Here is a 27,387-nt window from a genome sequence, read left to right on the forward strand (position 1 = left end):
TGTTAAAAACAAGATTACGCCACACAAAGAACCTGTTATGAACCTGTGTCTGCATTCGTTAAGCTTAACAGTGACATCTGAAAGATACTTGGTGATTCAAACAGCAGGTTTACATGGGGAGGGAAGAAACAGGGACACTACATGGAGATTATATTACACATTAAGCCCATGGACTACAGGGTGCATCCCCTCCATGATGAAAGCTGACGTACAGTAGAAGGAGGGAAGCTTTTCTCTGAATATATAAACCAGTGCAAACAAGAGTATGCTAACACACAGACACCTGAGGGATGGAGGTCTCAGCTCTCTGTATTGGCCTGATCCTGTCTTTGGGTTTGTGTGAGCTGAATTCAGCTCGTGCCATGAATAGTTTTAGGGGTGTTCTGAAACAAAGGGCTGGTGCCGGGCTCAGCACTGAGGCCTCATCTGTGAAATGTAAGCTCCAGGGTATCGCTCGTCTACCGGCGTTCTCACTGGATGGTGACTACATTATTGGGGGTGTTTTCTCCATACACTACTTCATGCACACAGTGAAGCATATCTACACCACCATGCCTGAGCCACTCAGGTGCTCAGGGAGGTTAGTAAGGGGGAGAAGTGCGACATCAGGTGTGAGAGAGTGTGGGGATGAAAATGTTTTGAATTGTATGATGTGTTAAGAATTATGTTGCAAAGCTTTTGTCTTCTATCCAAAACTTCAAGAGATTAATTAACAGATTTTGTTTTACCAGTGACAAATCAGTATTTAGCTTTATGACAGAAAATAGATTATTGACATTTGTGTTCCTGTAGTGGAAATAAAGCAAGGTGTGAGCTATTATTGATTTTAAAATATTTTACATATTAAAACAAGTAAGAATTGTGATAAAGTTGACTAATCATTGCTTTTAAATGACTTCAATTTTGGACTAATATCCTATCCTGTGTTTTAAATGTTGGTTCTGGTGCAGAGATGCGGCGCATTTATCGGTTATTGTCCGTAGGCTACATGAAAAACGGTTCTCCTTTAATGTGTGTTTCTCTTAAAATTGTGAATTTCCATTGTAATACGTAGGCCTGCATTTCAACAGTGACACGAGTGTCTGTGTGCAGCTTTCACTCCCGTGAGCTGCGCTTCTCGCGCGCAATGATCTTCGCCATCGAGGAGATAAACAACAGCACGGAGCTGCTGCCGGGCATCCAGCTCGGATACCAGATCCACGACTCGTGCGCCTCAGTGCCCGTGGCGGTGAAAGTGGCATTCCAGCTGGCAAATGGCCTGGACCCGGTGTTTTATACCGGAGAAAATTGCACGCAATCCGGTATGGTGATGGGTATCGTTGGTGAGTCTGGATCTACGCCATCTATTAGCATGTCGCGCGTATTCGGCTCCTATAACATCCCTCAAGTAAATATAGAATTTCACTTTATTTAATGTGCGCTAATGCTATGTCTTTGTGTTTCCATTAAATGATGATTCTGTTTTCCTAGGTGAGCCACTTTGCCACGTGCGCATGCCTGTCTGATAAGCAACAGTACCCGAATTTCTTCAGGACAATCCCCAGTGACCAGTTTCAGGCTGACGCACTAGCAAAGTTGGTCAAACATTTTGGCTGGACTTGGATCGGTGCTGTCCGGTCGGATTCGGACTATGGCAATAATGGCATGGCGTCTTTCCTGAACGCAGCGAGGAAGGAGGGGATCTGTGTGGAGTACTCTGAAGCTTTCTATCGAAGCAACCCACGCAGCAGGATCCAGAGAGTGGCTGAAGTTATCCGCAGGTTTATACATTACAGATTATGTGTTCCACACTGCACATAAAATCACAAATTTAGTTGTATGTTCTATTGAATAAGGTTGATCTATCTCATAATTATTATTGATGTTGTCATACATACAACATACATAATGTTGATACATATCAGTACATTTAATGTTTATAAAATTATAAAAAAAATCCACCATGATGTCTCCTCAGGTCGACAGCCGTTGTTGTTGTGGCGTTTGCATCTAATGGAGACATGAGGATCCTGTTAGAAGAGCTGTCTCTCCAGCCCTCTCCACCTCGCCAATGGATAGGCAGTGAGTCCTGGGTCACCGACCCGGTCATGCTGAGGTTCAGTTTCTGTGCTGGAGCCATTGGATTTGGCATTCAGCAGTCAGTCATCCCAGGTTTCAGAGACTTCTTGCTGGATCTCTCTCCCTCTGAAGTGGCTGCCTCTCCGGTGCTTACTGAGTTCTGGGAAGATGCATTCAAGTGCAGGCTGGGAAAAAGTGAGAAAATGGAATATGTATCCATAACCGTAAATGTAGATGAATTAGGCTATATACTGACAGTGACTTTAGATCATTTTAAACACATTAAAACATTAAAAGACTAAAGGTCAGTTTGGTATTAAAAGGAATTAGGGATGGATATTTTTGCCTGTTTAAATAGTCTGATTGTCTTGAGGTGAACAAAAGAACAAAATAAGGCCTGACACAACCTGAATTAGCAGTTATTTGAATAAAATTAGCTAAATACATGTCTGCACAACAGTGGTTTAAAATTGAATGACACAATTTAGAATGTTTTACTTTACAACAATACAGATATGTGCAAAAACATGAGAAAGAAGAATAATGTAATTTCATCTTCCTCTGTGTTTTTTTTAGTTGCAGACAAAGATGCGCATGTGTGTGATGGAACTGAAGACATACACACGCTCCAGAGCCCGTACACCGACACCTCTCAGCTCCGAATCACTAACATGGTGTATAAGGCTGTTTATGCAATAGCACACGCCATTCACAATGCAGTGTGTCATGACACAAACTCCACCACTCAATGTGACAAATTCACCAGGATAAAGTCCCATCAGGTCAGTTGAAACAAATAAGTGAACACCTCAGTGACCTTTTTCATTGTAAAAACCTTCATGAAGTGAGATGTTTTATTCTACCCTCACCGACTGACTTTACTTCCTCCTCACAGGTTCTTACTCAGCTGAAGAAAGTAAACTTTTCCCAAAATGGTTACGATGTGTCATTTGATTCCAATGGGGATCCTGTGGCCATTTATGAGCTGGTTAACTGGCAAAAAAGTGAGAGTGGCAGCATTGAGCTGGTGAAAGTAGGACACTATGATGCATCGCTGCCGGTGGGTCAGGAGTTCCGCATCAACAGGAACCTCACCTGGGTGGAGGGTGGCACACAGGTAAGGAGGAAGCCCAAAGCAACAATTTGACATACATAAATTCCGACTTAGGTGATCTGAATGGGTATGATATCTTTTTTAGGTCTCTGTCCCATGTGGCAATACTGGTTGCAAAGAGATCCACTAATTCTATAGATTATCTACTGTATAAGTGATTGGGGACAGAATTCCCTGTCTTGTCTGTGCAAACTGCTGTCCAAAGTTCAAATAATGTGATACTTTAGGAGTCTGGGATGCACAAAAGAGTTGTCAGAATAAAATGATCTCTTTATATTTGCCTACAAAGTGTGGAAGAGTATCAAAATAAATAACCTCCTCTTTATCTGATTACTGAAGCCTATTTTTAGCTTGAGCTGAATTTAAGAAGGTCCTTAAACACAAAACAAATAATGTGTATCAACATTAATTCTAATTTAAATGAATTAATACATTTCTTCACAGCCAGAATGAGCAGTATGGCCATAGTGCACAACAACACATAATAAGATCCTATCCTGTGTGAGTGTGTTTGCATCTATATTCCAGGTGCCGGTGTCAGTGTGCACCGCCAGCTGTCCTCCAGGAACTCGTAAAGTGCTGCAAAACGGAAAGCCCATCTGCTGTTATGATTGTATCCCCTGTCCTGAGGGAGAAATTAGCAATGCAACAGGTATTTTTTATGCATTTCAACAGTTAAATATACTGCTAAATTTGCTAACAGCTCCTTTTGATTCATCCTTTCAGATTCCTCTGATTGCTCCCCTTGTTCTAAGGAGTTCTGGCCTAACGCAGGGAGAGACACATGTTTCCCTAAGCCTGTAGAGTTTCTTTCCTATAACGAGGTCCTAGGAATAATCCTGGCTGCCTTCTCAGTTGGAGGTGCCTGTCTGGCCATCATAACAGCAGCCGTGTTCCTTCGCCACAGGACAACTCCGATAGTCAGGGCCAACAACTCTGAGCTGAGCTTCCTGCTGCTCTTCTCCCTGACTCTGTGTTTCTTATGTTCATTGACTTTCATTGGAGCCCCCTCTGAGTGGTCCTGCATGCTGAGACACACAGCGTTTGGCATCACCTTTGTTCTCTGTATCTCTTGTGTCCTGGGAAAGACTCTAGTAGTGTTAATGGCCTTCAAAGCAACACTACCAGGTAGTAACATAATGAAATGGTTTGGTCCCCTACAGCAAAGAATGACTGTAGTGTTTTTCACTTTTATTCAAGTATTAATATGTACTATTTGGTTGGTTCTGAGTCCCCCTTTTCCATTGAAAAACCTAACCACATACAAGGAGAGAATCATCCTGGAGTGTGCACTCGGCTCAGCTATTGGATTCTGGGCTGTGCTCGGCTACATAGGCCTGCTAGCTATCTTTTGCTTTGTGTTAGCTGTGCTAGCCCGGAAACTACCTGATAATTTTAATGAAGCCAAGCTTATCACCTTCAGCATGCTAATATTCTGTGCTGTCTGGATCACTTTTATCCCAGCATACGTCAGCTCTCCTGGGAAGTTCACAGTAGCTGTGGAGATATTTGCCATTCTGGCCTCTAGTTTTGGACTCATTCTGTGTATTTTTGCTCCAAAGTGTTTCATCATACTGTTTAAGCCAGAGAAGAACACCAAGAAACATTTAATGAGCAAAGACTTCTGATGTTTGGAAATAATAGAGATGGCAACATACAGTATATAACTTAGTCCATGCACACCTGAGTCTTCTTCTAGTTGATTAGAATAAGTCATCATGTCAATGTGCTACTTAATCTAAAAAATGTGATTTTCTTGTTTTTATTTGAAGAATAGTTGTTTAGGCTGCCACGTGGTGCAGTGGTTAGCGCTGTTACCTCACAGCTGGAAGTTTCATAGTTTGAATCCCGGTTCGGACGAAGTGGGCCTTTCTGTGTGGAGTTTGCATGTTCTCCCTGTACATGCGTGGGTTCCTCCCACAGCCCAAAGACGTGCTCCTTAGGTCAAATGGTGACTCTAAACTTGCCCATAGTTTGAGTTTGAGCGTGAAAGGTTGTCTGTCTCTATGTGTCAGCCCTGTGATTGACTGGCGATCAGTCCAGGGTGTACCCCGCCTCTCGCCCAATGACAGCTGGGTTTAGCTCCAGACCCCCGCGGCCCTGAACAGGATAAGAGGTGTAGACGATGGATGGATTTTTTTATTTACCAAATAATTGTTTATAATATCCTGAAAATGTAACAAATAGAATAAATAAAGTAAAAATTAATCCAAATACAGTATGTTGCTTAATGAGTCCTATCTCAAATATTCATAGACTGATGTTTCAATAAAAATACTGCTTGACAAAGTAACTAAAGGTGATGATACACGAATCAAATTAAGACCACGTCAATGTTAACTGAACACTTTTATATTAAAAAAGGTCCACCTACTCTTATCTGGAAATGTCAGATCAGCAGCGACCTCTTGTGGTCAACATACAGAATTACATCAGAAATGCTCTAATCCCAGCCCAGATGTTTTGTCATGTGATGTCTGTGGCCTGAAAAATGTTCTGAACAATGGCGGCCGTCTGAGCGCAGTGGACCGAGGAGAAGGAACTTATCCTGATAAGACTTTACACTGGTAAGTGAATTTGTGGATAACATCTGTCAGGTAAAATAATTGGATATAAACTAAAAACATATTTGAGATGGTTTATTGCCGTGACATTTGTCAGTGAGCAGAGTTGTATTAGATCGTTTGCGCTAGCTTAAATTGCACTCGTACTAGGAGTTGCCTTGGTAACGCCGTAGTTGTGACTGGAACGGAGCAGTACAGAGAGCCTTGTTGTCCAATGCCAATAGGCCTATTGCCCTGTGTCTCATCATGTTGCTCGTAGATGTTTGCGTCGTCTGTTGATGTAAAAGTTGATACGTTGATCATCACCTTATGTCTACACAATGAGAATGCTTGTTTGCTGCACAAAAAGGCTCCTCACTTATTACACAGTATATTATAAGAAATGATTATAGCCAGAAATGTTCTCCCACAGTGTTTGCAAACTCTTGTCCTGCCATGTCAAGAGACAGTAAAATGGTAAGATTGGAGGTGTAAATGTAAACTTGTAATTATGCATATTATACTTTGATGAAGTGTGATGGGTTATAGACTGAGGTATTGACACAACCATGTGACCATGTATCCTACAGTTGAGTATCAGAAATCTTGTCCATCAGTTTTTTTTCCAGAAGCATCTGTGATATTAAAGGGATAATGTTGAAGACCAGGAAGCAAGAAAGATGTAGCAGCATATTTGTTTAATTTAATTTTAGCCATATTTAGTCCCACAGTATTCAGTCACAGTTTATAATAATATTTTATAATCTGCATGAATGATGTATATAAAGATGGACGACGTGCAAATCAGCAAGATAAGAACTAACTATAATGACAGAAACCATGTTTGAGAAAAATGTATTTGACGCTTATTTTGATTTTATATTTTGATTCATGTCCCATCTGTTTACATGGAGGAGGCGGGCTTTATGACCTATACTGCAGACAGTCAACAGGGGGTGCTCGAATTGTTTTGACTTCACTTTTACAGAGCTATCATGTCGTCCATTTTTTTTATACTGTCTATGATGCGCACATAAACACTGGAAAACCCCTTGGGATCTGATATGGCAGGTGAATAATGAGGATGTTTTTAAGAGGCCAATGGTTCACCTTGATGCATGGCTCTGGTTCTACAGCTGCATGAGGTAACTTGGTAAGAAATGTTCCTATATAGGCCTAAATCATCCAATTTAGTACAATTATTGGACAGTGAAGAGGACAAATACAAATGGATGTATAAAAAAATTAAAGGAATATCTGAGAAAAACGACCCTGTAACTGTCATGCCAGTGTGCATTAAACAACGTTTTATGACTTTGTGGTACCTCGACCCATGATTGCTTTCTTTGTGTTCCTCTCTGGTCTCAGCAGGATTATGTAACATTTGGGTCCAAACAGCGCCACCAAGAGGCCAAAACTGGAGGCCAGGATGGCAGATATCTCCACTTTATCTGCAGTAGTAGGGACACCAAGAGCAGGAAACTCAGTTCTGAATTGTTGGCGTGTACCATGGGTGTATGTTTATGATAGCTGAAGATTCCAAGTACAACAGCACAGATTAAAGTGCCCAGCAATGAGGCACTTGCTCCTGGTCAATTGCTATTATACTGTATGTGGTCCCAGTCACTACTAACTTCTCCAGCCAGTTTTGGCATAGTAAGGTTGGGCACATTACACAAATAGTTGAATTCTCTCTGCCAACCTTATCAGTGTCTTGTGCAAAGACATGGTCACTCCTACCTGTAAACAAAGGCAGTTACACCCCCCCCCCCCAGGGTTTTTACTCTATATAGATCGATAGATACCTCTTCCATTAGTTGAATCATGTGGATCTGATGTGCAAACACAATGACCACACGAGCAGTTGATTTCTTCATCACTTCTACAATCCTCTTCAGTTCAGTCAGGTCATTGCCCCAGGGTAAAATCTCTGAGTAGGCCAGACAACCTCCACCAGACTGCGCCAAGTCAGATTGAAAGGACTGAGCAACATGGAGTCCATAGTCATCATCACTGACCAGCAGCCCTGCCCAGGTCCAGCCAAAGCGTTTCAGAATCTGAATCATTGCACGCACCTAATTTAACACAAAGATGAGGGATTAGTGTACAGGTAGGAATCATTTTTCAGAAGAATCTGACTGATTTATGTCTCACAGTAAATCCAAAACAAAAATAAAGTACTTTTCTGTACCACACTAAAGGTTTGTTAAATTTGAAGGACATTTTTTGAGGTTCACTTCCCATAACAAAAAACTTTTCTTGCAGTTGTGATTTGTAAGAAAAGAGTTACCTGGAAAGCATCACTTGGAATTGTTCTAAAGAAGGATGGAAACCTTTGGCGATCACTCAAGCAGGAACATGTGGCAAAATAACTCACCTATAAAGAGACACACAATATGCAAAGGTCAGTAAAAACATTCAAATGTTTTGAACTATTTAACAATCAGTAATCAGTATTTTGACATCAAACTAAAATAAAATAAAACCTGCTCAGAAATTAAAGCCTTATTAGAAATCTTGAGCTGAGATTTATTGTTTATGTCCCACCCGACCATTTAGGAATTTGAAATCAAATAAAGCACTGAAGTACAGCAAAAAATGAGGTAAGGCAACTTACAATGGGCAATTTGAATAAACCTATCACATCAGAGGTGGCGATAGAAAATGTTGAGAAGGAATCACCCACAATCCCCAGGACTGGAGGGGTCCCCAAACAGTTTTCCTGAAGCACAAACTGTTCCTCTCTACCGCTGGTTAATGACAAGGCAGCACTGAATCCAATTACAAGTGTGGCACAGTTGTCATACAGACTGTATCCCAGAGTCACGTTAGGAAGTAGGTTGGAGTTTCTGTTGATCTCATCAATAGCAAAGGCCATGGTCATAGCATGCCTGAACCCTATAGGGTCAAACCTATCACACAAAATATAATTATTAATTAAAAAGTAATATGCTTTAATATTATTATCTCTGCTGTCTGGTACATTAGATTGGCACTTACCCTTGACAGCTGAACTGATTTGGCTTTGAGGTGAATGTCAGTTCAGGAAAGACAGCGGTGTAGTGGACTTCAAACAGCCCGCCTAAAATCACATCGCCTGGCTTGTGCATCCCATTAAGATTAAATTGTCTCCTTAATTTACAAGATGAGGAAAATGAAGAAGACACTGACAAGCCTGATAAGACCTTGTCACATCCCCTCTGCCTCTACACTGCCCCTACCGTTCATGTGCACACTGCATCTTACATACGCGTAGCGTTAATATCAAGAACGTGCACAGTCGACGCTCTAAACAGGGTCAGGTGTGTGTGTGTCTAATTGCCCCTGATTTAGACCAGGTGTGGGAAGCCTATATATATATCCTTGGGTTCCAGTTCTCTGTGCTGACTCATTATCTCACCATCAGAGGTAGTGACATGGTTCTCCTAGTGTGTTCCCTTTCTGTGCGATTTGCAGACCATTTCTAGTTCTCTCTCAAGTAGTTTGTTGGTGCTGGGCAGGTCTTTTCTACCCCAGCCTGTGGTATTTCTCTTTTAAGGCATCACCGGCAGCTATTGTGCTCTGGTTTAGAAGTGTGTCCTTGGTCTCCCTGAAAGTTTCTTGTCAGCTGCTCAGCAGCAGTGGTTTAGTTTCCCCTTATCGGAGTGATATTTTGTAAAGGGAGTTCGTTCTTGTTTAGTTTTTCCCCTCTCTATAATCACTTGCGATTTTTGTGGTTATCCCTCTGGGATAACTTTAAGACGCCCCTTGTCCGCAATTGCGTCCCATACCCCATTATCCTGACAGTTTTCTACAAAGCAGAGTAATAAATGTAATCTGTCAGACCCTTTGTTATGAAAATGATTTTATCAACCATTTTCAACTGTTCGATTCATTAGATTATTTGCAGTAAAGTCAGGTTTTAGAGTTACTAGATATCATTTTCAAATATATCATAATGAAACATTATGTTATTTGTTCAAACAGTGACATCTGAAAGATACTTGGTGATTCAAACAGCAGGTTTACATGGGGAGGGAAGAAACAGGGACACTACATGGAGATTATATTACACATTAGGCCCATGGACTACAGGGTGCATCCCCTCCATGATGAAAGCTGACGTACAGTAGAAGGAGGGAAGTTTTTCTCTGAATATATAAACCAGTGCAAACAAGAGTATGCTAACACACAGACACCTGAGGGATGGAGGTCTCAGCTCTCTGTATTGGCCTGATCCTGTCTTTTGGTTTGTGTGAGCTGAATTCAGCTCTTGCCATGAATAGTTTTAGGGGTGTTCTGAAACAAAGGGCTGGTGCCGGGCTCAGCACTGAGGCCTCATCTGTGAAATGTAAGCTCCAGGGTATCGCTCGTCAACCTGTGTTCTCACTGGATGGTGACTACGTTATTGGGGGTGTTTTCTCCATACACTACTTCATGCACACAGTGATGCATATCTACACCACCATGCCTGAGCCACTCAGGTGCACAGGGAGGTTAGTAAGGGGGAGAAGTGCAACATCAGGTGTGAGGGAGTGTGGGGATGAAAATGTTTTGAATTGTATGATGTGTTAAGAATTATGTTGCAAAGCTTTTGTCTTCTATCCAAAACTTCAAGAGATTAATTAACAGATTTTTTTTTACCAGTGACAAATCAGTATTAAATTATTTAACATATTAAAACAAGTAAGAATTGTGATAAAGTTGACTAATCAATGCTGTTAAATGACTTCAATTTTGGACTAATATCCTATCCTGTGTTTTAAATGTTGGTTCTGGTGCAGAGATGCGGCGCATTTATCGGTTATTGTCCGTAGGCTACATGAAAAACGGTTCTCCTTTAATGTGTGTTTCTCTTAAAATTGTGAATTTCCATTGTAATACGTAGGCCTGCATTTCAACAGTGACACGAGTGTCTGTGTGCAGCTTTGACTCCCGTGAGCTGCGCTTCTCGCGCGCAATGATCTTCGCCATCGAGGAGATAAACAACAGCACGGAGCTGCTGCCGGGCATCCAGCTCGGATACCAGATCCACGACTCGTGCGCCTCAGTGCCCGTGGCGGTGCACGTGGCATTCCAGCTGGCAAATGGCCTGGACCCGGTGTTTTACACCGGAGAAAATTGCACGCAATCCGGTATGGTGATGGCTATCGTTGGTGAGTCTGGATCTACGCCATCTATTAGCATGTCGCGCGTCATCGGCTCCTATAACATCCCTCAAGTAAATATAGAATTTCACTTTATTTAATGTGCGCTAATGCTATTTCTTTGTACTTTCCGTTAAATGATCAATCTGTTTTCCGTAGGTGAGCCACTTTGCCACGTGCGCATGCCTGTCTGATAAGCAACAGTACCCGAATTTCTTCAGGACAATCCCCAGTGACCAGTTTCAGGCTGACGCACTTGCAAAGTTAGTCAAACATTTTGGCTGGACTTGGATCGGTGCTGTCCGGTCGGATTCGGACTATGGCAATAATGGCATGGCGTCTTTCCTGAACGCAGCGAGGAAGGAGGGGATCTGTGTGGAGTACTCTGAAGCTTTCTATCGGAGCAACCCGCGCAGCAGGATCCAGAGAGTGGCTGAAGTTATCCGCAGGTTTATACATTACAGATTATGTGTTCCACACTGCACATAAAATCACAAATTTAGTTGTATGTTCTATTGAATAAGGTTGATCTATCTCATAATTATTATTGATGTTGTCATACATACAACATACATAATGTTGATACATATCAGTACATTTAATGTTTATAAAAGTATAAAATAATCCACCATGATGTCTCCTCAGGTCGACAGCCGTTGTTGTTGTGGCGTTTGCAGCCTCTGGAGACATGAGGATCCTGTTAGAAGAGCTGTCTCTCCAGCCCTCTCCACCTCGCCAGTGGATAGGCAGTGAGTCCTGGGTCACTGACCCAGACATGCTGAGGTTCAGCTTCTGTGCTGGAGCCATTGGATTTGGCATTCAGCAGTCAGTCATCCCAGGTTTCAGAGACTTCTTGCTGGATCTCTCTCCCTCTGAAGTGGCTGCCTCTCCGGTGCTTACTGAGTTCTGGGAAGATGCATTCAAGTGCAGGCTGGGAAAAAGTGAGAAAATGGAATATGTATCCATAACCGTCAATGTAGATGAATTAGGCTATATACTGACAGTGACTTTAGATCATTTTAAACACATTAAAACATTAAAAGACTAAAGGTCAGTTACGTATTAAAGGGAATTAGGGATGGATATTTTTGCCTGTTTAAATAGTCTGATTGTCTTGAGGTGAACAAAAGAACAAAATAAGGCCTGGCACAACCTGAATTAGCAGTTATTTGAATAAATGAGTTAAATACATGTCTGCACAACAGTGGTTTAAAATTGAATGACACAATTTAGAATGTTTTACTTTACAACAATACAGATATGTGCAAACACATGAGAAAGAAGAATAATGTAATTTCATCTTCCTCTGTGTTTTTTTTAGTTGCAGACAAAGATGCGCATGTGTGTGATGGAACTGAAGACATACACACGCTCCAGAGCCCGTACACCGACACCTCTCAGCTCCGAATCACTAACATGGTGTATAAGGCTGTTTATGCAATTGCACACGCCATGCACAATGCAGTGTGTCATGACACAAACTCCACCATTCAATGTGACAAATTCACCAGGATAAAGTCCCATCAGGTCAGTTGAAACAAATAAGTGAACACCTCAGTGACCTTTTTCATTGTAAAAACCTTCATGAAGTGAGATGTTTTATTGTACCCTCACCGACTGACTTTACTTCCTCCTCACAGGTTCTTACTCAGCTGAAGAAAGTAAATTTTTCCCAAAATGGTTACGACGTGTCATTTGATTCCAATGGGGACCCTGTGGCCATTTATGAGCTGGTTAACTGGCAAAAAAGTGAGAGTGGCAGCATTGAGCTGGTGAAAGTAGGACACTATGATGCATCGCTGCCGGTGGGTCAGGAGTTCCGCATCAACAGGAACCTCACCTGGGTGGAGGGTGGCACACAGGTAAGGAGGAAGCCCAAAGCAACAATTTGACATACATAAATTCCAACTTAGGTGATCTGAATGGGTATGATATCTTTTTTAGGTCTCTGTCCCATGTGGCAATACTGGTTGCAAAGAGATCCACTAATTCTATAGATTATATACTGTATAAGTGATTGGGGACAGAATTCCCTGTCTTGTCTGTGCAAACTGCTGTCCAAAGTTCAAATGATGTGATACTTTAGGAGTCTGGGATGCACTAAAGAGTTGTCAGAATAAAATGATTTGCCTACAAAGTGTGGAAGAGTATCAAAATAAATAATCTTCTTTATCTGATTACTGAAGCCTATTTTTAGCTTGAGCTGAATTTAAGAAGGTCCTTAAACACAAAACAAATAATGTGTATCAACATTATTTTTATTAAAATGAATTATTACATCTATTCACAGCCAGAATGAGCAGTATGGCCATAGTGCATAACACATAAAAAGATCCTATCCTGTGTGAGTGTGTTTGCATCTATATTCCAGGTGCCGGTGTCAGTGTGCACCGCCAGCTGTCCTCCAGGAACTCGTAAAGTGCTACAAAAAGGAAAGCCCATCTGCTGTTATGATTGTATCCCCTGTCCTGAGGGAGAAATTAGCAATGCAACAGGTATTTTGTATGCATTTCAACAGTTAAATATACTGCTTAATTTGCTAACAGCTCCTTTTGATTCATCCTTTCAGATTCCTCTGATTGCTCCCCTTGTTCTAAGGAGTTCTGGCCTAACGCAGGGAGAGACACATGTTTCCCTAAGCCTGTAGAGTTTCTTTCCTATAACGAGATCCTAGGAATAATCCTGGCTGCCTTCTCAGTTGGAGGTGCCTGTCTGGCCATCATAACAGCAGCTGTGTTCCTTCGCCACAGGACAACTCCGATAGTCAGGGCCAACAACTCTGAGCTGAGCTTCCTGCTGCTCTTCTCCCTGACTCTGTGTTTCTTATGTTCATTGACTTTCATTGGAGCCCCCTCTGAGTGGTCCTGCATGCTGAGACACACAGCGTTTGGCATCACCTTTGTTCTCTGTATCTCTTGTGTCCTGGGAAAGACTATGGTAGTGTTAATGGCCTTCAAAGCAACACTACCAGGTAGTAATATGATGAAATGGTTTGGTCCCCCACAGCAAAGAATGACGGTAGTGTTTTTCACTTTTATTCAAGTATTAATATGTACTATTTGGTTGGTTCTGAGTCCCCCTTTTCCATTGAAAAACCTAACCACATACAAGGAGAGAATCATCCTGGAGTGTGCACTCGGCTCAGCTATTGGATTCTGGGCTGTGCTCGGCTACATAGGCCTGCTAGCTATCTTTTGCTTTGTGTTAGCTGTGCTAGCCCGGAAACTACCTGATAATTTTAATGAAGCCAAGCTTATCACCTTCAGCATGCTAATATTCTGTGCTGTCTGGATCACTTTTATCCCAGCATACGTCAGCTCTCCTGGGAAGTTCACAGTAGCTGTGGAGATATTTGCCATTCTGGCCTCTAGTTTTGGACTCATTCTGTGTATTTTTGCTCCAAAGTGTTTCATCATACTGTTTAAGCCAGAGAAGAACACCAAGAAACATTTAATGAGCAAAGACTTCTGATGTTTGGAAATTACAGAGATGGCAACATACAGTATAGAACTTAGTCCATGCACACCTGAGTCTTCTTCTAGTTGATTAGAATAAGTCATCATGTCAATGTGCTACTTAATCTAAAAAATTTGATTTTCTTGTTTTTATTTGAAGAATAATTGTTTAGGCTGCCACGTGGTGCAGTGGGTAGCGCTGTCGCTGTTGCCTCACAGCTTGAAGATTCCTAGTTTGAATCCCGGTTTGGACAAAGTGGGCCTTTCTGTGTGGAGTTTGCATGTTCTCCCTGTACATGCGTGGGTTCCTCCCACAGCCCAAAGACGTGCTCGTTAGATTCATTGGTGACTCAAAACTTGCCCATAGTGTGAGTTTGAGTGTGAAAGGTTGTCTGTCTCTATGTGTCAGCCCTGTGTTTGACTGGCGATCAGTCCAGGGTGTACCCCGCCTCTCGCCCAATGACAGCTGGGTTTAGCTCCAGACCCCCGCGGCCCTGAACAGGACAAGAGGTGTAGACAATGGATGGATTTTTTTATTTACCAAATAATTGTTTATAATATCCTGAAAATGTAACAAAGTGAATAAATAAAGTAAAAATGAATACTAATACAGTATGTTGCTTAATGAGTCCTATCTCAAATATTCATAGACTGATGTTTCAATAATAATACTGCTTGACAAAATAACTAAGGTGGTGATACACAAATCAAATTAAGACCACGTCGATGTTAACTGAACACTTTTATGTTAAAAAAGGTCCACCTCCTCTTATCTTGAAATGTCAGATCAGCAGCGACCTCTTGTGGTCAGCATACAGAATTACTGAATCAGAAATGCTCCAATCCCAGCCCAGAGTTTTGGTCATGTGATGTCTGTGGCCTGAAAAATGTTCTGAACAATGGCGTCCGTCTGAGCGCAGGGTTCGGTTTTGTTTGTATTCTACTTTTTTTTTTTTTTTTTTTTTTAGTTATTTATTTATTTATCTATTTATTTATTTTATTTTTATTTTTTGATTATGTTTTATTTTTCTGCCAATCTACTGCCCCACACTCCAGTCCAGTAGGTGGCGATAATGCACCTTAAGTCGGTTGCCAACCGCCAATAAAAACCATAGAAGAAGAAGAAGTCTGAGCGCAGTTGACCGAGGAGAAGGAACTTATCCTGATAAAACTTTACACTGGTAAGTGAATTTGTGGATAACATCTGTCAGGTAAAATAATTGAATATAAACTAAAAACATATTTGCGATGGTTTATCGCCGTGACATTTGTCAGTTAGCAGAGTTGTATTAGGTCGTTTGCGCTAGCTTAAATTGCACTCGTACTAGGAGTTGCCTTGGTAACGCCGTAGTTGTGACTGGAACGGAGGAGTACAGAAAGCCTTGTTGCCCAATGCCAATAGGCCTGTTGCCCTGTGTCTCATCATGTTGCTCGTTGATGTTTACGTCGTCTGTTGATGTAAAAGTTGATACGTGGATCACCACCTTAAGTCTACATAATGAGAATGCTTGTTTGCTGCACAAAAAGGCGCCCCACTTATTACACAGTATATTATAAGAAATGATTATAGCCAGAAATGTTCTCCCAAGAGCAAACTCTTGTCCTGCCATGTCAAAAGACAGTAAAATGGTTAGATTGGAGGTGTAAATGTAAACTTAGCATGTAAAAAAGATGTAATTCATTATACTGACATATTAGATCTTAATTAAGTATCTATGGTTTGTAAAAGATTATGCATATTATACTTTGATGAAGTGTGATGGGTTATAGACTGAGGTATTGACACAACAATGTGACCATGTATCATACAGTTGAGCATCAGAAATCTTGTCTTGTCAGTTTTTTTCCAGAAGCATCTGTGATATTAAAGGGATAATGTTGAAGACCAGGAAGCAAGAAAGATGTGGCAGCATATTTGTTTAATTTAATTTGAGCAATATTTAGTCCCACAGTATTCAGTCACAGTTTATAATAATATTTTATAATCTGCATGAATGATGTATATAAAGATGGACGACGTGCAAATCAGCAAGATAAGAACTAACTATAATGACAGAAACCATGTTTGAGAAAAATGTATTTGACGCTTATTTTGATTTTATATTTTGATTCATGTCCCATCTGTTAACATGGAGGAGGCAGGCATTATGAAGTATACTGCAACCAGTCAACAGGGGGTGCTCGAATTGTTTTGGCTTCACTTTTACAGAGCTGTCATGTTGTCCATCTTTTTTATTCAGTCCATGATGTGCACACAAACACTGGAAAACCCCTTGGGATCTGATATGGCAGGTGAATAATGAGGATGTTTTTAAGAGGCCAATGGTTCACCTTGATGCATGGCTCTGGTTCTAGAGCTGCATGAGGTAACTTGGTCGGAAATGTTCCTATATAGGCCTAAATCATCACTCATTACAATCTTGGACCACCATTAAAAACAATCACATCCCTTTGACATCATCACTTTTCAGCTCCTGTGCTTTTTTTCAAATTTCTCTCTGCTCCAGGAAGGTTTCCAAATTAGATTTAGTACAATTATTGGACAGTGAAGAGGACAAATGAAAATGGATGGATGAAAGAATTAAAGCAATATCTGAGAAAAACAACCCTGTAACTGTCATGCCAGTGTGCATTACACAATGTTTTATGACTTTGTGGTACCTCGACCCATGATTGCTTTCTTTGTGTTCCTCTCTGGTCTCAGCAGGATTATGTAACATTTGGGTCCAAACAGCGCCACCAAGAGGCCAAAACTGGAGGCCAGGATGGCAAATATCTCCACTGCATCTGCATATTTGCCTGGTGAGTTGACATACGCAGGGACAAAGGCCACCCACACAGCACAGAAGATGATCATACTGAATGTGATGAGTTTGGCCTCATTGAAGTTGTCAGGAAGATTTCTTGCCAGAAATGCTAAGAGGAAGCTGAGGATAGCCAAAAGGCCAATATAGCCAAGCAGAACTGCAAAGCCAACTGTGGACCCAACTACACACTCATACACTATCTTGTCATTGTGGTACTGAGTGTTTTTATGTGGAGTTGGAGAGGAAGACACAAGCCAAGTTGTGCAAATTGCTGCCTGGATAGATGTAAGAACCAGAACTGTCCCTCTCTGTTGCAAAGCACCAAACCACTTCAGAACCTCCCCACCTCCTGGCTTGGAGGCCTTGAACACAGCCAGAACCACCATGGTTTTCACCAGGATGCATGAGACACAAAGCACAAAGATGATCCCAAATGCAGCATGTCTCAGCTGGCATGTCCATAGTCTGGGACGGCCAATGAAGAGCAGTGAGCACAGGAAGCAAAGTTTTAGTGACACCAAGAGCAGGAAACTCAGTTCTGAATTGTTGGCGCGTACCATGGGGGTGCTGCGATGATACGTGAAGATCGCCAGGACAACAGCACAGATAAAAGTACCCAGTAATGATGTGGTTGTCAAGCAGATACCCAAAGGCTCATGGTAAGAGAGAAACTCTGTTTTCTTAGGAACACAGTTGTCATGACGGGTGTTGGACCAGAAGTCCTCTGGACAACTGGTGCACTCCATGGAGTCTGAAAAAAGAAGGGCCTTATTGAGATACATTTTTATATTTCGTCTCCAAAGTTGTTTAAAAAATGAAGACCAACCAGTTGTATTGCTGAATTTTCCATCAGAACAGGGGATACAGTCGAAACAGCACTCAGGTTCACCCTTCTTTCTTGCCATGCGGGTTCCTGGAGGACAGTTCTCACTGCACACTGACCGAGGTGGCTGTGGGAAAGAAATCCAGTGTCTTTAATTCCACCACACTGTGATAGTAATTTTTCCAAATTCCAAACCCCTCCCCCCCAAAATGTAACAGAAATAACCTCTTTGGATTCAAAGTTCCAGAAGATTTTGTCTTCAACAATCTTGAGTTCTTCACCTTCAGAGTCTGACCTCTTAACCTCACCTACACTTTGAACCTTTGTTCTTCCGTCAGGGAGCCACACCCAGTTCATGATATCATAGATTGGTAGGGCATCACCATTCTCATCAAATGACACTTGATCACCAAATGATGTGGTGAAGTTGACCTTTTGCAAATAATGTGCAAGCTACAGATGGGTGAGAAAAGACACAAACATGAATGGTACAACAAACTACCCAATGTAATCCCTTCAAAATTAACTTGCTAACTCTCTTTGATGGCAAACACCACTTTATTGGCCCCTCATCATGTGAAACAGCATTTTAAAATGAAAACAGGTGGAGTGTAAACTTATACCACACCTGCCACGGCTCCAGTCTTTGCAAACTGGCACAGCTGTGCCCACTGAAAGGCCCTCTCCCGGGCACACAGCGCAGCATGTCATCGAGGGCATACGCCAGAGAATACACGGCCTTGTACACATTGTACTCGGGCCTGAGCTCTGACACATCCAACAACTCTGTCCCCACACTCTCCAGATCTTCCTGCCCAGTGCATAGTGCTCCTCCAGCTTCCAGCCAACCTGCTGGAAGGGGTGCAAATCTACACTGAAATGTGAACTCCCAAAACTGCTTCACCTGAGAGAAGAAATCAAGATTATAATTATGATGACAATGTGACCTTTTCGTGCTGATGTAAAGAAAAGGGCCATTACTAAGCTATTTCCGTAGGTGTTGTTGTATTGTTGGTCGGGACGTATTTGTAGGAGGAATTCCCTGAGCCCTGGTATTTCCCCTCGACGAATGGCGATGCCCAGTGTGCCACCCAAGTATGGCATGATCTGTGGGGTTTGGAGCACAGTGGATGCTGTCCAGGCTTCACTTGCCATCCACTGTCGGCCTGTTACATTTTGCCTCACCACCTGTACAGCACACCATACATAAATTGTTAGGTCACAGTGACACTCAAGTGAATATTATGTGACGAATTTTGCATTTAGTCTTTTGGTTGAATCCTAAAATTTACACGGTGGTTTATACCAATTAAATACTCTTTATATTATAACTGTATTTCCAGAACAAAAGGTAATAAAAGCAAGATCAAGTTTAAAAAGTCAAAACAATTATAAGTATTAAACAAGAGCAGCACAAAATAGCAATAACAAACAGGTGTATATGATCATTTTAAATCATCAAATCATCAGCAGTAATAAACACTTTTTAAAGTCTTACCTCTTCCATGAGGTGAATCATGTGGGTCTCATGTGCAAACACAATCACCACACGGGATGTGGATGTTTTTATCAAATCCACAATCCTTCTGAGTTCGGCTGGGTCATTGCCCCACGGCAAGATCTCTAAGTAGGCCAGACAACCTCCACCAGACTGTGCTAAGTCAGATTGAAAGGACTGGGCAGCGTGTAGTCCATAATCATCATCACTGACCAGAAGGCCCACCCAAGTCCAGCTGAAGTGGTTTAGAATCTGGATCATAGCACGCACCTTATTATATTGGGAAAAAACAGAGACTAAAACAATCATCATGTGCATCATCAAATCCACATAGGTTCCTAATGACACATAAAGCCCATACGCTTTTTTTGGACACATACAAGGAAGTGAAAATATCATGCAGGTAAGTATATTCTAAAGTATTTGATTTGCTGCTCTAGAGCACCTGGAAAGTGTCACTTGGTATTGTCCTGAAGAAAGATGGAAAGCGTTGCCGATCACTCAGACAGGGACACGTGGCAAAGTAACTCACCTGTGAGAGACATGTGTATGAACGAGGGGTGTGTGGACCCATTCAATAAACTTTGAATATTCAAAAATAAAGAATATAAGTTACTTACAATGGGCAGTTTGTATAAGCCTATCACGCTTGACATGGCAATCGTAAACGTTGAGTATGAATCACCCACAATCCCCAGGACTGGAGGTGACCCCACACAGGTCTCATCCAAAAGAAATTGCTCCTCTTGACCACTGGCCAGAGACAATGAAGCCCGAAATGAAATTCCAAGTGTGGCACAGCTGTCGTACAGACTATATCCCAGAGTCACATTTGGTAGCAGGTTTGAGTTTCTGTTGATCTCATTAATAGCAAAGGCCATGGTGTGAGCATGCCTGAATCCTAGAATATCAAAGCTAACACACAAAAAGTCAACATTACCAAACAACAGATAATGTGTCACCATTACAACTGAGTAGAAAAACACATGAACACTCGTATTGTCATTAATTCATGACAAAATCCTCAGCAGTTATTTCATGTTAGTTTCTCTGCTAACTCAAAGGAGAGAAGAATAATTAACTACATTTTCAGCTGTGTGAAACTCACCCTTGGCACCTTGGCTGATTTGGCTCAGAGGTGAAGGAAAGCTCTGGGAAGATGGATGAGTAATGGACCTCAAACAGTCCACCCAGAACCACATCACCGGGCATGTGCAAACCATTGAGATGAAACCGTCTCCGTAAATTACAAGATTGGGAAAGAGACAAACACACAGGCAGTAAGAAAGAGGAAGAAAACAAAAACAAGACACACAGGCGTATTCCAAAAAATGTACCCATAACTTCCCTCCTCCTTTCACCTGTTTTCTAATCTATTTGCACAGTCAGTGTTATATATACAACTATGTCCTCCCCTTTTATATACGTCATTGTTTATTTAATCTCTTACACCACCCAGTTCTGTAGGTGATGTAGAGGCAGGGTCTATTACACATTAATAAGCCTCACTGTCAAATTTTTGTTTATCACATAATATAATATTATCTGATAATTGAATTATTATTATTATTTTTTTAAATCACATTCTTAAAATATTCTATAATTATAGTTTGAAATTAACAGCGAAAGGCCAATTCCCAAACACTTTAATTCAAATCATGAAAAGGTCAAATAAATAATGCCCCTTCAGGAAAGTAATGCAGAAGTTAGTGATGGAATAATCTAATTTATTTTAATTGAAGGTAATTAATACAAATCAGCTAAGCATCAAAAATACTCAACGTTGAATCAGCAAAAAAACGTGCATACAACACACCCTAGCTTTGAAGTCCAGTAGGTGGTAGCAGTATACCAAGCCTTATTCCAAAGTCTCTTATTTAGGAACAAATAGCAACAATTCCTTATCACTAATACCTACAGTAGGATTTATTTTTTGAAATAATACCAACAATTACAAAGATTTACTATTTACATATACATTTCCTTATGCAATGTTTTGGGATAAAAGTTTAAAATAAAATGTGATTCTTTGAATTTAAATTACGTTAAAATTGAGCCTTCACAGTTCTGGCAAGTTACTGTAACTACAGAAAGTTGTTTACTACATTCTTTTCAATATATATACGTATATATATATATTTCCTTTTTTTGCGATAATGTCAACGTATATTCTCCCTGGCACCCCGGGGAGTATACTACAAAGCAGGATTTGGGGTTATCAAGATAACCTCAAGGTTAACTCTAGGTTTTAAGTTTCCCACTAAACTTAAATGCTTTGGTGTTATTCACTTAATTTCTATAATCTTTTTTTATAAAGAAAAATGCCTTTTTTTTTTGCCAAAAGCATTGAGGCCATGTGACCTTATGGCTCAGAATTAATAAGAGAAATGAATACTAAGTCAGACAAAAAGGACACACCTGGACACGGGATAAATAATTCCTCCAGCAAGCTCTGGATTTGTCCCGAGGTCTCCTTCCATGTTCCTAGTTCGAATCCCGGTTCAGATGAAGTGGGCCTTTCCATGTGGAGTTTGCATGTTTTCCCCGTGCATGCATGGGTTCCCTCCGGGTACCCCAGCTTCCTCCCAAAGTCCAAAGACATGCTCCTTACGTTAATTGTTGACTCTAAATTGCCCATAGGTGTGAATGTGAGCGTGAAAGATTGTCTTTATTGCATTTTAGCAGTATGTAGTCCCACAGTTTTCAGTTACAGTTTATGATAATGTTTAATAAAGTGCATATAATAAATAGGGATCGACCGATTATCGGCCGGGCTGATTATTGGCGCTGATATTCGGCATTTTGACGCATGTCAGCATCGGCCTTTAAAAAAAACAACAAAAAAAAAACATTTTTTTTTTTTTATCCGACGGCCGATAACAGTGCAGACTGCTCACACACACGGTGAAGAGGAGAAAAAGTTCATTTCTTTGCAAATTTTATTTAACTTTGTTTTATTTACTTAATAAAACTTCAGTAAGTTATTTATTTATTTATTTAAATTTTCAGTTAACTTTATAAGAGATGCTGCTGACCCTGGGAACTCCCTGCGCTTTTTGTTTGTTTGTTTAATAAACATATGCTTAAAGGCATTTAAACAAAGTTAAGTGTTGGAGTTTGTATTATTCAAAATTTTGACGCCAATATTTTCACTTTTACTGCAAATGAATATCGGCTCCAAATATCGGTTATTGGCCTCTTTGACTACTAATAATCGGTATCGGTATCGGCCCTGAAAAAACCATATCGGTCTATCTCTAATAATAAACACCCTCTTTGGGATCTGTCATGGCAGGTGAATATTGAGGATGTTTTTAGAATTGCTATTTTTCCAATACTTTGAAATGTGGTTCACCTTGATGCATCGCCCTGGCTCTGGAGCTTCACGAGGTAAGTTAGCCATGTAGGAAATGTTCCTGGATAAATCATCCCTCATTACAACCCTGGACCAACATTAAATACAATCACATCCCTTTGACAAATTCAGGTTAAAACAATTGAACAGTTAAGAGAACAGATAAAAATCTGTGTATAAAAGAATTACAGGAATATCTGAGAAAAACTACCTTAAAACTGTCATGCCAGTGTGCATTACACAACCTTTTATGACTTAGGGGTTCCTCGACCCATGATTGCTTTCTTTGTGTTTCTCTCTGGTCTCAACAGGATTATGTAACATTTGGGTCCAAACAGCGCCACCAAGAGGCCAAAACTGGAGGCCAGGATGGCAAATATCTCCACTGCATCTGCATATTTGCCTGGTGAGTTGACATACGCAGGGACAAAGGCCACCCACACAGCACAGAAGATGAGCATACTGAAAGTGATGAGTTTGGCTTCATTGAAGTTGTCAGGAAGATTTCTTGCCAGAAATGCTAAGAGGCAGCTGAGGATAGCCAAAAGGCCAATATAGCCAAGCAGAACTGCAAAGCCAACTGTGGACCCAACTACACACTCATACACTATCTTGTCATTGTGGTACTGAGTGTTTTTATGTGGAGTTGGAGAGGAAGACACAAGCCAAGTTGTGCAAATTGCTGCCTGGATAGATGTAAGAACCAGAATTGTCCCTCTCTGTTGCACAGCACCAAACCACTTCAGAACCTCCCCACCTCCTGGCTTGGAGGCCTTGAACACAGCCAGAACCACCATGGTTTTCACCAGGATGCATGAGATGCAAAGCACAAAGCTGATCCCAAATGCTGCATGTCTCAGCTGGCATGTCCATAGTCTGGGGCGGCCAATGAAGAGCAGTGAGCACAGGAAGCAAAGTTTTAGTGACACCAAGAGCAGGAAACTCAGTTCTGAATTGTTGGCGCGTACCATGGGTGTATGTTTATGATAGCTGAAGATTCCAAGTACAACAGCACAGATAAAAGTACCCAGCAATGAGGCAGCTGTCAAGCAGATACCCAAAGGCTCATGGTACGAGAGAAACTCTGTTTTCTTAGGAACACAGTGGTCACGCTGAGGGCTGGACCAGAAGTCCTCTGGACAACTGGTGCACTCCATGGAGTCTGAAAAAAAGGGGAAGTCCATGAAGTACATTGCTTTGTACATAAGATAATATCCTTAGAGTAAAAACAATATTGAAGATGAAAACTCACTAGTTTTATTGCTAATCTTGCCCTCAGAACACAGGATGCAGTCAAAACAACACAGAGGTTTCCCCTTCTGTCTTGCCATGCGGGTACCTGGGAGACAGCTCTCACTGCACACTGACCGAGGTGGCTGCACGGGGGAAATTAAATCTGTCACCATGTTGATTGTAAATTTCTTTGCTCCTCCGTCCAAAATAGGAAATAGTTTCTGAACAAACAGAACTTACCTTTTTTGATTTAAAGTTCCAGGAGATTTTGTCTTCAACAATTTTGAGGTCTTCACCTTTAGAGTCTGACCTCTTAACCTCACCCACATTCTGAACTATAGTTCTTCCATCAGGGAGCCACACCCAGTTAATGATGTCATAGATTGGCAAGGGATCACCATTCTTATCAAATGACACTTGATCACCAAATTGTGTGGTAAAGTTGACGTTTTGCAAATAATGTGTAAGCTACAGATGGGCGAGAAAAGACACAAACAATAATGATACAACAAACTACCCAATGTAATCCTTTTATAATTCACTTGTTACTTATCAAATTTGAAAAAGGGGCAGAGTGTCATGAATTAGATCAAAAAGGGTTAGTAACTTTTTAGAAAGTGTACTGGTGTGGAACATAATACTTTACTATTTATTGTATTATTTTATAGTAAATAGTATTGTACTATATATACATATACAACTCTATAATAACTGCCTTTGATGGAAAACACCACTCAGTGAGGTTTTGAACAAACTCTATATGTCCGAAACACTTTGAAAATTTTGAAAACACAAATACAAAAAGCTGAAACACAAAAACAAAAGCCATAAAAGAAGTGAGCGAAAATGGGCAGAATAATGTCTCCAGTTTGTTATTGTTGTTGCACAACCTTATGCATGTGGGAGTACCTGCCCATTTGAGAAGTAATTGAAACCTTGTTTGCTGGATAAATATTAATTATTATTACTATCACTATGTATTTGATCCAAGTGCGTAATGTTGGGCAATGTCTTCATATTTTCATATTTATGTAAGCCTAACATTAAACGGCAGAGTAGCCTACATAAATCTAAAATATATACAGACATTGAACAACATTGCAGAAACTCTCAGCCACCGTACAAACAGCATTTAAGAATAAAAAACGGGTGGAGTGTAAACTTATACCACACCTGCCAAGGCTCCAGTCTTTGCAAACTGGCACAGCTGTGCTCACTGAAAGGCCCTCGCCCCGGCACACAGCGCAGCAAGTCATCGAGGGCATACGCCAGAGAATACACAGCCTTGTACACATTGTACTCGGGCCTGAGCTCTGACACATCCAACAACTCTGTCCCCACACTCTCCAGATCTTCCTGCCCAGTGCATAGTGCTCCCCCAGCTTCCAGCCAACCTGCTGGAGGGGGTGCAAATCTACACTGAAATGTGAACTCCCAAAACTGCTTCACCTGAGAGAAGAAATCAAGATTATAATTATGATGACAATGTGACCTTTTCGTGCTGATGTAAAGAAAAGGGCCATTACTAAGCTATTTCCGTAGGTGTTGTTGTATTGTTGGTCGGGACGTATTTGTAAGAGGAATTCCCTGAGCCCTGGTATTTCCCCTCGACGAATGGCGATGCCCAGTGTGCCACCCAAGTATGGCATGATCTGTGGGGTTTGGAGCACAGTGGATACTGTCCAGGCTTCACTTGCCATCCACTGTCGGCCTGTTACATTTTGCCTCACCACCTGTACAACACACCATACATAAATTGTTAGGTCACAGTGACACTCAAGTGAATATTATGTGACAAATTTTCCATTTAGTCTTTTGGTTGAATCCTAATATTACACAGTGGTTTATACCATCACATACTCTAATTCATATAACTGTATTTCAGAACAAAAGGAAATAAAAGCAAGATCAAGTTTTAAAAGTCAAAATAACTATAACATACCCCTGTGTATATATGATCATTTGAAATCATCAGATCAACAGCAGTCATAAACACTTTTTAAAGTCTTACCTCTTCCATGAGGTGAGTCATGTGGGTCTCATGTGCAAACACAATCACCACACGGGATGTGGATGTTTTTATCAAATCCACAATCCTTCTGAGTTCGGCTGGGTCATTGCCCCACGGCAAGATCTCTAAGTAGGCCAGACAACCTCCACCAGACTGTGCTAAGTCAGATTGAAAGGACCGGGCAGCGTGTAGTCCATAATCATCATCACTGACCAGAAGGCCTACCCAAGTCCAGCTGAAGTGGTTTAGAATCTGGATCATAGCACGCACCTTATTATATTGGGAAAAAACAGAGACTATATCTTTAGAACTCATTTGACAAGAACAATCATCATGTGCATCATCAAATCCACATAGGTTCTTGGTGACACATAAAGCCCATATACTTTGTTTTTGATACATACAAGGAAGTGAAAATATCATGCAGGTAAGTATATTCTAAAGTATTTAATTTGCTGCTCTAGAGTACCTGGAAAGCGTCACTTGGAATTGTCCTGAAGAAAGATGGAAAGCGTTGCCGATCACTCAGACAGGGACACGTGGCAAAGTAACTCACCTGTGAGAGACATGTGTATGAACGAGGGGTGTGTGGACCCATTCAGTAAACTTTGAATATTCAAAAATAAAGAATATAAGTTACTTACAATGGGCAGTTTGTATAAGCCTATCACACTTGACATGGCAATAGTAAACGTTGAGTATGAATCACCCACGATCCCCAGGACTGGAGGTGACCCCACACAGGTCTCATCCAAAAGAAATTGCTCCTCTTGACCACTGGCCAGAGACAATGAAGCCCGAAATGAAATTCCAAGCGTGCCACAGTTGTCATACAGACTATATCCCAGAGTCACATTTGGTAGCAGGTTTGAGTGTCTGTTGATCTCATTAATAGCAAAGGCCATGGTGTAAGCAAACCTGAATCCTAGAATATCAAAGCTAACACACAAAAAGTCAACATTACCAAACAACAGATAATGTGTCACCATTACAACTGAGTACAAAAACACATGAACACTCGTATTGTCATGAATTCATGACAAAATCCTCAGCAGTTATTTCATGTTAGTTACTCCCATAACTCGAGAGAGCGATGAATAATTCACTAAATTTTCAGCTGTGTGAAACTCACCCTTGGCACCTTGGCTGATTTGGCTCAGAGGTGAAGGAAAGCTCTGGGAAGATGGATGAGTAATGGACCTCAAACAGTCCACCCAGAACCACATCACCGGGCATGTGCAAACCATTGAGATGAAACCCTCTCCGTAAATTACAAGATTGGGAAAGAGACAAACACACAGGCAGTAGGAAAGAGGAAGAAAACAAAAACAAGACACACAGGCGTATGCCAAAAAATGTACCCA

At 41.1% G+C, this 27,387-nt stretch overlaps 4 protein-coding genes across 4 annotated transcripts; 2 read left to right on the top strand and 2 right to left on the bottom strand.

Annotated features, from left to right (window-relative positions):
• The first annotated feature begins 536 nt into the window (after positions 1–536).
• On the top strand, positions 537–4,817 carry LOC138596767 (extracellular calcium-sensing receptor-like). Its single transcript, XM_069668117.1, has 8 exons — positions 537–580; positions 1,093–1,387; positions 1,471–1,760; positions 1,958–2,253; positions 2,635–2,840; positions 2,954–3,175; positions 3,701–3,824; positions 3,899–4,817. The coding sequence occupies exons 1-8, from the start codon at positions 552–554 to the stop codon at positions 4,798–4,800; spliced, it is 2,364 nt and encodes a 787-aa protein (XP_069524218.1). The 5' UTR covers positions 537–551; the 3' UTR covers positions 4,801–4,817.
• Positions 4,818–10,146: 5,329 nt separating this feature from the next.
• On the top strand, positions 10,147–14,312 carry LOC138596780 (extracellular calcium-sensing receptor-like). The gene is made up of 8 exons (XM_069668132.1): positions 10,147–10,190; positions 10,621–10,915; positions 11,001–11,290; positions 11,487–11,782; positions 12,163–12,368; positions 12,482–12,703; positions 13,213–13,336; positions 13,411–14,312. The coding sequence occupies exons 1-8, from the start codon at positions 10,162–10,164 to the stop codon at positions 14,310–14,312; spliced, it is 2,364 nt and encodes a 787-aa protein (XP_069524233.1). The 5' UTR covers positions 10,147–10,161.
• Positions 14,313–16,940: 2,628 nt separating this feature from the next.
• Positions 16,941–20,672, bottom strand: LOC138596817 (extracellular calcium-sensing receptor-like). The gene is made up of 9 exons (XM_069668232.1): positions 20,533–20,672; positions 20,045–20,339; positions 19,870–19,956; positions 19,425–19,694; positions 18,908–19,114; positions 18,555–18,830; positions 18,152–18,379; positions 17,930–18,053; positions 16,941–17,854 (listed from the first exon to the last, which is right to left on the bottom strand). The coding sequence occupies exons 1-9, from the start codon at positions 20,634–20,636 to the stop codon at positions 16,941–16,943; spliced, it is 2,505 nt and encodes an 834-aa protein (XP_069524333.1). The 5' UTR covers positions 20,637–20,672.
• Positions 20,673–23,027: 2,355 nt separating this feature from the next.
• Positions 23,028–27,295, bottom strand: LOC138597240 (extracellular calcium-sensing receptor-like). The gene is made up of 9 exons (XM_069668815.1): positions 27,156–27,295; positions 26,668–26,962; positions 26,493–26,579; positions 26,024–26,293; positions 25,539–25,745; positions 25,186–25,461; positions 24,253–24,480; positions 24,032–24,155; positions 23,028–23,941 (listed from the first exon to the last, which is right to left on the bottom strand). Exons 1-9 carry the CDS (start codon positions 27,257–27,259, stop codon positions 23,028–23,030), a joined length of 2,505 nt encoding a protein of 834 aa, XP_069524916.1. The 5' UTR covers positions 27,260–27,295.
• Positions 27,296–27,387: the final 92 nt, after the last annotated feature.

This window comes from Semicossyphus pulcher, unplaced genomic scaffold (genome assembly GCF_022749685.1).
Source record: "Semicossyphus pulcher isolate SPU_LCO1_2020_fin unplaced genomic scaffold, fSemPul1.0.p SCAF_19, whole genome shotgun sequence".
NCBI lineage: Eukaryota > Metazoa > Chordata > Actinopteri > Labriformes > Labridae > Semicossyphus > Semicossyphus pulcher.

Bases quoted from the DNA above. Each gene is read 5' to 3' on its own strand.
- LOC138596767 (XM_069668117.1), top strand. From the start codon at position 552: ATGCCTGAGCCACTCAGGTGCTCAGGGAG. The intron at 581-1,092 runs GTTAGTAAGGGG...GTCTGTGTGCAG, and splicing joins CCACTCAGGTGCTCAGGGAG to CTTTCACTCCCGTGAGCTGC. The intron at 3,176-3,700 runs GTAAGGAGGAAG...TCTATATTCCAG, and splicing joins GGGTGGAGGGTGGCACACAG to GTGCCGGTGTCAGTGTGCAC.
- LOC138596780 (XM_069668132.1), top strand. From the start codon at position 10,162: ATGCCTGAGCCACTCAGGTGCACAGGGAG. The intron at 11,291-11,486 runs GTTTATACATTA...ATGTCTCCTCAG, and splicing joins GTGGCTGAAGTTATCCGCAG to GTCGACAGCCGTTGTTGTTG. The intron at 13,337-13,410 runs GTATTTTGTATG...TCATCCTTTCAG, and splicing joins AGAAATTAGCAATGCAACAG to ATTCCTCTGATTGCTCCCCT.
- LOC138596817 (XM_069668232.1), bottom strand. From the start codon at position 20,636: ATGCCCGGTGATGTGGTTCTGGGTGGACTGTTTGAGGTCCATTACTCA. The intron at 19,695-19,869 runs GTGCTCTAGAGC...CAATATAATAAG, and splicing joins TACCAAGTGACACTTTCCAG to GTGCGTGCTATGATCCAGAT. The intron at 18,054-18,151 runs GTTATTTCTGTT...TCTTTCCCACAG, and splicing joins GGAACTTTGAATCCAAAGAG to CCACCTCGGTCAGTGTGCAG.
- LOC138597240 (XM_069668815.1), bottom strand. From the start codon at position 27,259: ATGCCCGGTGATGTGGTTCTGGGTGGACTGTTTGAGGTCCATTACTCA. The intron at 26,963-27,155 runs GTGAGTTTCACA...TTTGTGTGTTAG, and splicing joins AATCAGCCAAGGTGCCAAGG to CTTTGATATTCTAGGATTCA. The intron at 25,746-26,023 runs GTAAGACTTTAA...TGTGTTGTACAG, and splicing joins TGACTCACCTCATGGAAGAG to GTGGTGAGGCAAAATGTAAC.